This window comes from Schistosoma mansoni, chromosome 1, assembly GCF_000237925.1.
Source record: "Schistosoma mansoni strain Puerto Rico chromosome 1, complete genome".
Taxonomy (NCBI): Eukaryota; Metazoa; Platyhelminthes; class Trematoda; order Strigeidida; family Schistosomatidae; genus Schistosoma; species Schistosoma mansoni.
Window position 1 is genome coordinate 13,449,067 of NC_031495.1, and position 11,209 is coordinate 13,460,275.

Here is an 11,209-nt window from a genome sequence, read left to right on the forward strand (position 1 = left end):
GTCAGTGTAATTTTTTTATTTTTATATGTTTTGTTGACATTATTAATAAATTTAATATAATAACACGCTTTCAACTATAAAAGATATCGTTTATTCGATCTATAAAATACGCTAGATGTATCAATAGTAGTAGTGGTGATGTTAGTAATGATTACAAAAAATTGAGATAATCAATTATTCCAAAATAAATGACGGAATCAGACCAATTGACACTGACATAGACACACAAACTAAATGAAATATTTATCCATAAAGAGATATGATTCTGAGAAGAAGCAGGATAGAGTAAAAACAGAATTGATTTTTTTGCCCATACCAGAAAAAGAGAGACAGTCTTTCTCCTTTTTTTTCTTCATTAAAAACACAATTTAAATATGACTGAGGTAAGGCAATTAAAAAAAGTAACATACAAAAAAAAGAAACGAATCAAGGATAGAACTGCATTAATTCAACATTGATTAATTAATTCATTAATTTATTAAAAAATTAAAAAAAAGGAAAACCAGTGGGTAAAGAAAAAGCACGATGACAAAGAACAAGAGACAAATAAAAGAAACTAATTTATGTGAAAATCTAAGCACCATAAACTTATCATATCTACCTGATTAAAATTGTTTTACATCTAATTAACAACCATGTGGAAAAGAGTCATCAGGATTTATGTGTTTTAGTGTATACTACTTACTTACCTAGAAATAAATTCTCTTGTTATATGTACGTTTATTTGTGTGTATGTGATGAAAAGAGATTTCAAACAAATGACATGTCGAATTTATTAAAGAGAGAAGGGTTAAAAAGAATCGAAAGTTCGAAAGAGTACAAGTGATTAGTGTGTGTGTGAGAGAGAGAGATAGATCGTGCGCATCCATAGTGGATGTACGAGAGCTAGTTGGAATCAACAACACATCATTTTAGCATATGTTAATAATTACGTCTGAAAATCTTAATAATGTAATATTGTTCCCTCTTCTACGCACACATATATGTACCCACACATTTTAGTCTATTGCAGCCTTTATCAAGAATATAAATCATGCCTATGTTGCTACCTTTTTGCAAAAATTGAAAATATTATTCATTGTTTGTCATACAAGAGATGATGATATCACAGTTAGTTATGCGGAAGTGAACGGATTCTGGAAGCTATACACAAAAGATAAAGCAAAGATTATGTATATATAGTAGTAATCATAATTAAAATTATCAAAGAATATATAATGTTTAACAATCAAATCAAATCTAAACGTTGAAATTATTTAAATTGCAATCGTCGAGATTACTTTAAATATAATTTTCCCCCATAATGTCTTTCCTATACTCGACGCTCAATCTTTGTCAAATTATCCGCCTTAATATTGGCGAATATTCGTAGAAGATAAAGAAAATTGTTTAGTGGATTGAGGCCTTAGTATTTAAGGCGTTTGGTTTACAGTTAGTAGGTCTCAGATTCGAATCTCACTTTACATTCTACTGTTTGGGCAGCCAAGCAATTACTAACTCCCACACCTGAAGTGTGGAAATGGCACTCAATTAATTTTAGTTAGTCGAGTTTTTATCCATAGTTTCTTGGTCATTAGTTTCACAATTTACATAAAAATACAATTAATTAATCTCTGAGTAGTAACCAATGTCACGTATGTCGAGTCCTTCTTTAATGCTGATCTAATTCTGTTAGTCAACTTGCAACGTGGTCACTAGTATAAGTAACAGAATATCATGTACACTACGTCAGGTGTTCGGAGTTAGTTCAATAAGAAGTATTTCAGATTCAGAATAGCATAGCCTTAACGTCTCGGATAGTAAAGCTGATTGATATGGGTCCGAATCCCATGGGGGGAAGATCAGCCTTCTTAAGATTCCAGGTAAACCATGCTGACCAGTGCCAACCTGGGTGAATCTTATGTTGGATAGGACTTCCTTTCAACTACTTACAAACGTCTAACACACAAAAAAACAATCGATATGAGCAGGGATTTTCATGGCTTTATAATTTGAAGACGGCTTACACTATAAAACAAATAATTTGCCTAACGAAATAACCATTAAAAGATAAAGGAAATCTAATAATTGTTTCACTCTAGGATGGAACCCCGTCAACAATGTACGTCCTCAACAAAAATCGACCCCTATACGTTTAGATCATTCATTGCGTTTTGTTTCCAAACTATATGCTAAGTAAAAGGAGAGAACTACAGGGGGAATTTAACTTCCAAGATTAGTTCATGTACAGAGAGTGACAGTATGCTTATGTTTATATGTGACTTTGACATTCTGGTAGCTAAAAACGGCAACATAACTGAAAATTATTCATACAGTTGATCATATTTAAATAACTATTTTCTATGATTCTCTTAGAAGTTTTACAAGAAACGCTGATTGATTGAAGCATTTTCACAATTTCTAAAGTCTTTTTCGAGTAATTATTGAGTCTTCCATCCATCTAACATAATTAACATGAGTGGTATGGTTACTAAGTAAAAAGAAAAAACAACTCTCAATAGAATGAATAGTTACATTTATTAAATTAATAATTTATTTTATTAGTTTACTAAATTTTAATTGAATTTTAAAAAGAAAGAGTAAACAATTCCTCTTAGTGCATGTACACTCACACACACACACACACAAAGTGATACACATATAAAAAGGGGAATTAAAATCTACCTACAATTTAGTTCCTCACACAATAAGAAAAATTTCCTCTCAAGGAAACCTATCAATTAACTAATAAAGTCCACAATAATAATAATAATAATAATAATTACTATTGTTGTTATTGTTATCAGAACCAATAATATCTAAATGGAGTAGTTCAATAAATAAACTAACTAACTAACAAATAAACACCCTCCTATAAAAATCAATAAGATATATTTCTTTATTATTGAATAAGTAACATAAAACATCCTATAATTATAGGATTTATCTTAATTTACAAGAAGATAAGTAATGTGTCTTGTATAGTTGTGTTTATGTGGTACCATTTTAACTTCAACTTTGTTTCTATATATCTGAACAGTCAGCCATATAGTAAGTCAGTTGAGTTAAAAAGAGGGTAGAACTTTGTGTTGTATGAGCCTCTTGATATATATTTATATATATGCCCAAATATTAGTGAAGTGAAATCTTCGAGATAATAGATTAAACAATTAAGACATAAACCAAAAATAAAGAGATTATCATAAATCTAAAACTAATAACCAATTAGAAAAGTGTTTTTTTCTATATCTTTTGTCATCTTTGTCTTTATTTGCTACTTCCTTTTCGGTCTCTCTCTCTATATATATCTTTCTTTCTTTCGATATTTATTCCGAATTGATAATTATATATCATATATACGTAAAGAGTGAGATCGATAATCCATAATTATGTGAATAAATCCTTGATAGTCAAATTTACAATTGTTTGTCTACTAATTAATAAGCACTAAACAGAGGGAGCGACATACAGATAAATTATTAACATGATGACTATTTTCCAAGAGCGAGGGTGTGATTTTATCTTTCGCGAGACAGAAAACATATTTTTATTTTTATTCTTTAACTACTTGTAATTATGATTAAGTAGACTAATAACTCACCCAAAATAAACATGACAGATGACGTCATTTTTTAATACTGAAAATTTCGATTATTCTTAGAAATTTCACGTCTTGATTGGCAGAACCTGAATTTGGTAACCAGTAAATAGGACGAATAAAAAAAACTAGATTATTGAACGAATGTTTCAATCTTGAGTTTATTGAAACTTATTTATTGTCTTGTGTAATTCATTTTTTTTTTAGAATAATAAATGTGTATTCTGTCCTCTTAAATAAGGTTTAGTAAATTAAGAGATAGATCATTTAAATTGAACTATTCGCAGTTCGAAATCCCTCAGTTTTTGGAAATCTACTTACACACGTTTATATGAATGTAAGGAGAGTGAATGTAATTAAAATTTTTACGAAACTAAATGATCTTAAGCTTAGTAAATCATTTTAATTTACCTAAATTAATTTTTACTTGATCGACAGTATTCTCTTCATTACTTGTTATAATAAGTTGAATGTGAGAAGAAATGAATTGTTTATAGTAATAATAATAATAATAATAAACTGAAGTGATTTTCTGTTAGATATTGTTTTTTTCCTATTTCCCTCTCGTGGTTTTTCTCTTGTTTTCATTAATGAGAAATAATAATTTAAGTGTCAATTGTAGTAATATTTGACAAAAATTGTTTTAATTGAATGACAGTTTACTAATTTTTAATCCATTTCTATGTTAAAACCCCTTTTCATATTTGAAATTTCCTTCGTATACATGTGTAGGTTTGTATGAAAAATTTGAGAAAATAAAATTTTTCTGCTTCTCACACAAACATACAAATTAATATTTGGCGATTGTGCCCATGAAGTGGATTTTATATTTTGAAGGTTAAGCTGTTCGTTCTTATTTATTTATTTTTAAATGTGATGAATAAAAGAAGGGGGGGTATTCTGAAATTTACAAACAGAATTCCATCCTTTTTTATCGGTTTATGTATGTGTGTGTTGATATATGTTGACTTCAGATTTTGGTTACGTTAGAAAAATATATAGGGAAGATAAATTTATTTTGTATGTTGCATGCACCACAGATTAATCTCATGTAGAGTACTTTTTTAAAACGACAGAGTATTGGATAGTTATTTAAACTTAGTAGAGTTTTCAGTGGTACCTCAACAGATTAGTTTGTGATGAATATAACCTTCACAAAACACCTTCAACTAAACTATAATAGTCAGCCCGCTAGTGACTTAATAAAAGATGTTTTTGAAGTTCTGGTGAGAAGTTCTCACTGGTAACGTTAAAAGATAGCGAGAGTGGAACAGTTGTCACAAATCGTATTGTATGATCATTGGGCCCTATCTAAAATTGACTGAATTTGGAATTGTACCATTGGAAATCGACCTGGTAGTTCTAGCCATTGAACATTCTCTCCGAGACCAAAAGGTCCTGTGTTCGATCCCCTAAGGGTTGTAGGTGGGCACAACTGAAAAGTCCCATTCTAAGATCAACACAGTTGTCCGGTATCTTCTGTTTTCTGGTGATACCACAACTGAGATTGATTTATGACGAATGTAACCTATGAATAAATACTCTGTTAACCTCAAGTTTATTTGTATGATTTTACAGAAATTTTGTCCAATTTGAAAATAAATGCTGATCACAAGAGGACATCACACATTGTACCAATAGTTCTACTTCAATACCACTCATAACTAATCGATTATCATTTTGAACAATACGAAATGAAGATACCTGAAATCATACTTTGTACATGATATCATCATACTTTTACTGAATCATCGAATCCAATCAGTCATATGTTTCCAAATTCAGTCGATTAAAATTTTTTTTTCTAGGGTCTTTATTCCACGTTGTCAGTGTACAATATGGAGTTAACTTTCCGTTCTTCACTATTTCTCTATTAATATCAGTTTATAACATATGATTGCATATCAGACAGATTTTAGTCGATTTCTTACATTTTAAAAGTAGGGAATGATCATAAATCCTAGTAAGCTCTTGATAAAGTATAAGTTAGTTATCATAACATTTTAAATGTCGCTCAAAACTGAAGGATAACTATTTCTTAATCTGATTGGCTCATCACCATAGTGTACTTGTGATAAAACATCTGATTATCAATAATTATTTAAGATTTCAATATGATATGCTCGTTGTAAAATTTTACTCCTATAGTATCAAAAATTTATACTGATGATAAGAATTAGGAGTGAATATTCCATTAAACGGTGATCCTTAACAGTTCTTTCATAATCAGTTATTTTAGTGAGCTGTAGATAGTCGAGAAGAAATCTTGCTCGTCATAAGTTTTGTAGATGTTGACACCCACCAGTAAAGCTAACCTGGATTCTCGATGGAACTTATGAACCCAGTGGGGTTCGAACTTTTGTCACCTAGCTCCGAAGTTTGGGACGTTACCACCGAGCTATTCGGATAGTGGATGAATTTCTGTAGTGATTGACTGATCACTGAATAGTGATTAGTGTAATGATTGTTTAGTCTTTTAATGCTGATCGGATTGATTATGTCTCAACCCATGAAGCTAGGTCATGAGACTAGAATTCGATAAGAAATAACAGTTCCCTCAAGATTTCGGGTACGATTTTCTGAAAAGTGTAAACTAGGACGAGACTCATGTTGAGGTGAGTTTCCGCCCTAACTTCCTCCAACCACTTAAAATCTCAACAAAGTTATTTAGACTAGTAGTCGATAAAGTTCTATCACCGCTACAGTACTGAATAAGAATGAGACTGACCACTACTCAGTGATCAACCAATTGTTAAAACTGATCGTATTTCACATAATTTACATTATGAACTAATAGTTCATCATTCTTTTATCACTGTTTCTACTTTCTCTTCAATCAGATTCAAATCGCATGGATAATCTACTTGGTCCATCTGACGATCAGTTGGAAAATCAATATCCTGATATACAAAAACTTATTTTCAATGAAATATCCTCATCACAGACACTGTTACCATCTACACTAACATCTAATACAGCTAACAATCTACTCTGGGAATACTTTTTGAATCGTCTACAACATCCAAACAATCCTTTATTATCTAAATCACCATCTCTTGGAACCTCGGCAACGACAACAAATTCATTACAAGATGGTACTAATAATTCTAACAACTCATGCTCAAATGATTTAATTAATCCACCTGATTTATTGAATTTGTCTAATTATCAATATTCTAATATGAACATAGACTTTCGCAAGTTTTTACAGTATGCTAGTTTGAAAGGGAAAGAAACAAATTTAAATTTCAACTTTAACAATTCTTCTACCAATAATACTATTGCTACTACTACTACTTCAAATAATTCTCCTAGTAATCTACATCTTACTACTACTACTGCTATAACATCATCTGCGACAAATGGTCTGATGTCGGATTCATTAGATAAAATTAAAGACGATTTACTGTTGAACAGTACAAATCTACCTAATCCTATCGATCAAATAACCAAATTGTCACAATCCGATTTTATCCATAACTTTATCAAAAAATTTCAGTCATATGGAAGTGATTCAAATGGTGTAAATAATGATAGTGATAGCAGTAATAATAATAACAGTGATAATAACAATAATAATAGTTTTACACAACAAATGATGCAATATTATGCTCTATGTGCATTTGTTCAAACTACTACACTTTTGTCCAACTCATCATCTTCCACATCGACATGAATACTTCAAATAAAAAAATATCACATTGGGCAATAATACAAAATTGTGCATATACAAGTAGATTGACGGACAGACAGATAGATAAACTAACATTTATTATCCCTGTGAATACTCTTCATATTGTGCATATTATGTATAAGAAAAGTAAAGCCACATTCCTAAACAAAAATCCATAGATGAATTACCTCATTGATACTACTAGTAAGTACTACTATTACTACTAATACAGTGATATACATTTTCATCGTAACAATATATATATGGATAGTTAATTAGAAATTTACAACGGAAAATCACTGTACACCATTTCATACATATTTCAACCAATCTACACACTTTTCTTCTAACATTACTATCACTAATAATACTACTATCTACAATAATAGTAATAACCGTTAATTTCTATTCTCATTTGTTTATTTTTTTGTATATTACTTTTCTTTTAACCTGTTTGTTATCTCGCGTTCCTTCTCACCGTCAATCTCAATTATTTTACTTCACTATATGTTGGGTTTTTTTCTTCGGTGTAGAGAATCAGCACTTTTGATGATGAATGGATATCTTTTGGTGTATGCACAGTTAATATATGTTTATATGTATACTTGAAACTGTTCATCAGTCTTGAACAAGAGCCGTCTGTTTTTTCCAATAAACTTTCAATGATCGAATCACATTCATAAATATTACGCGCACATAATCATAGAACTCGAACTATACAAATATACACATTAATTACAATTATAAAAAGAACTCTTATAGAGTACATACATACGTGAATGCAATACAGTACAGTTTGATAATGCATATTATAATTAAAGTACATAGATCTGTGTATATGTTTGCCTATCTATCTATCTATATATCCATGTATCTGTTTTTATGTATATATAGGCAAACGCCTTGAAGATGTAATGCGGTATTGTATTGTATTTACAAAAGAAATATCCCATTTTTGTCAAATATCTGTCATATCGTCACATTATCCACTACATATATACATTCTAATTAACCTCTGCCTACCTCTATTGTTTCTTACTTCATTCTACTTCTGATTTTACTTGTTTAATTTTTGTGTATTGATGGTGATAATGATGATGTATTCGTTTCGTTTTATTGTTTTCTGGGGGGGGATGATTCTTTGTTTTCTTTTTTCTATATATATATAAATAAAGACGTATTTAATTATTTACTTGTCTCAGTGTTTTCCTGTTCCAAATACTAGTTTTCACAAATTTATGGTATTCAAGTTAAATTCAGTAGACATTGAGTACACATTGAGTACAGAAAAAAAAACGGGAGATTGTGAACTACTGTAGTTTTCATAAGCATTTATTCAACTTTATTGTAAAAGCTTAATCAGATCGATTTTAGAAGTTCTATATAGTCAACAGATTTTCAACGTCTGAACCAGTTATCTACAGAGCAGTAAATTGTTTCAATTGCAAATGATTGATCCTTGAATAGTGACCAATGTCATGTTTATCTGATCCTTTAGTGTTGATCGAATTCTATCGATTAATTTTCCTATTTGGTCATTAGTCTAAGTGGTTCAATATCGCATGTACTATTTTGAGTTGTTAGGTAGTTGGCAGTAGCTGACAAAAAACCTTGACACTCGTCAACAAACAGTACCTTTAGTCTTCAAGAAACTGATGTTCCATGTGAACAAGAATATCTATTGGTATTTTCGTTATATAAAAGGATTAAAAGGGCGAAATTAAGTCAATGTGAAAATCGATCAGCATGATACTGCAAATGCGTTTTCTCATAGTAACTCATCCATCAACTGATGTTAAAACCGGTTCAAATCATACGAATCTGAATAATAATCTGATTGTGAATAAATATCATATAAAAACTACACTATTCAAATATTAATTTCGTTCATTTCCGGGGTCAAATAAATCCATATCACTAGTCTCTGTGTTCTTACTACAAGTCGTCGAATTCGGGGTTTTAGTATTAAGCAGAAGTTTGTTAAATATACATTAGACACAATAGTTAACACATAACAGTTGCATTTTATAGTTGAAAGCATGACTTAATTGAAGCTAGACCACCATCAAAAACCTGGAAGCACTGGACGACCGTTTCGTCTTATTGTGGGACTCCTCAGCAGCGCGCATCCACGACCTTGCCTCACGAGATTCGAACCCAAGACCTACCAGTCTCGCGCTAGAGCACTTAACTGATGCATTTTAGTCAAATTCCTAAAAATGAAATATTAACTGACCCAAACCGATCGAGATATATCATGGTAGAAAATGTCATTAAAGTGTACTTTCAAGAAATATGATACTTTTGACAAAATGCTTCAAAACATGAAATTATATGAATGTTTAGTTGAAGTTTTCATTTAAACTGGCTATAATTTGTAATATTTATAGAAGATATTCACTTTCATTATTTTAGTCAATGTTCGTTATATCTATACAAATAGAAATAACCCTATTCTTCAACAATTTTAGAAGAATTTATTCTTTAATCGATTAACTGTATAAAATCAAGTTCAGGTAAAATGAATTTTGAAAATTTTTTTCAAACCTGACTCAAACTTATCAAATGCTTAACAATTTTCTTATAATGTTCAGTATTTAAACTGAGTTAAGACATAAGTAGAAATCGGTTGAGATTTCTGAATAACATTAAACTGATGGCCGTTTCTGTATTTTTTTTTTAATCAATGGATGGTAGGGGATCATAAGGGCCGTCAAATTAATGTCAACCGAGATTTCTAAACACATACCAGTTGAAAACTATACCACATAGAAATTCTCCTTCACTTTTCATGGTAAATGATAATGTGGTCATTGTAAGTAGATAAAACAAACAGACCATGTAAGTTTAATCACATATGCTATTGAAGAAAAAAACCTATTTGTTATATCATGAAACGAATGTGTGAACTATGTAAGGTAGTGACTAGTGTAACGAATCTTAACAAGAGTTGAATACATATCATTTAAGATTTTTGTGGTATGAATATAGTTCGAATTTCATTAGGAACATCAATTCCTTCAAAATACGAAACCAAGATCATTATAGCGCCTCCTGCTAATGACTTCTGACTAGTGACCATATTGAAACTTGGTAAATAATATTCAACTAATACTAAGAACTAGAAAAACATGTTACTGGTTATGACCCATGAAATTTTATTTATATTTCAGATAATTATTCTATTGGATTGGTTGAAGTTAGACATTAACACCGTTGGATGCCGGCTCAGTGGTCTATTGGTTAAGTGCTCGCGCGCGAGACTGATAGGTCCTGGGTTCGAATCTCGTGAGGCGGGATCGTGGATGCGTACTGCTCAAGAGTCCCACAATAGGATGGGACGGCCGTCCAGTGCTCCCAGATTTTCCACTGTGGTCTAGCTTCAATTGACTCATGATCTCAACTATATTAAATTTGTATTTATCAAAAATAGAGAGCAGATAAGATTTAATTTCATGTTATATATTCATAACTAATCAGTTAGTTGATCAATAGATCCTTATGTTTTTAAAATCTGCTTGTATTTGGAATCTGGATTTTGTAAGGAAAATTATTCTAGTTCAACTATACCTGAAATTTTTATTCACTTTGTCAAATCAACTATATCATCATAATAGCAACTATCGTTCTTTTTTTGATGAATTTAATCAGCAATATGTATTTTATTGAAGATCTAGACATACCTTGCCGATAAATGATAAAGATTGACAAGTTTATTTTCCAGTTCTTTCGAACTCCTAGTTAAAATATATTCCATAATCCACTGTATTATACATTATCTATGTATCTATCTATCTATTTATCTATCTATCTACCTATCTATCTATCTACCTATCTATCTATCTATATTTGTCTATCTGTCTATCCAATTGTCTCTCTATTTATCTATTATCAACTGATCTGATGAACAGGTTAAATAGACTGTTACAATTTGGTATTTAACTTGATTAATTAATTAA

General features: G+C 30.5%; 1 protein-coding gene across 1 annotated transcript in view; it reads left to right on the forward strand.

The window, feature by feature from the left end:
- The window catches only part of Smp_035650 (homeobox protein aristaless-related), a gene marked incomplete at both ends in the record, with an annotated part of 18,027 nt that extends 7,083 nt beyond the window's left edge, over positions 1-10,944 (forward strand). The window contains 2 exons of the mRNA XM_018793318.1: positions 6,418-6,787; positions 10,902-10,944. Coding sequence (XP_018647843.1) covers positions 6,418-6,787; positions 10,902-10,944 — 413 coding nt within the window. The remainder of the gene's footprint in view (positions 1-6,417; positions 6,788-10,901) is intronic.
- Between the last annotated feature and the right edge of the window lie 265 nt (positions 10,945-11,209).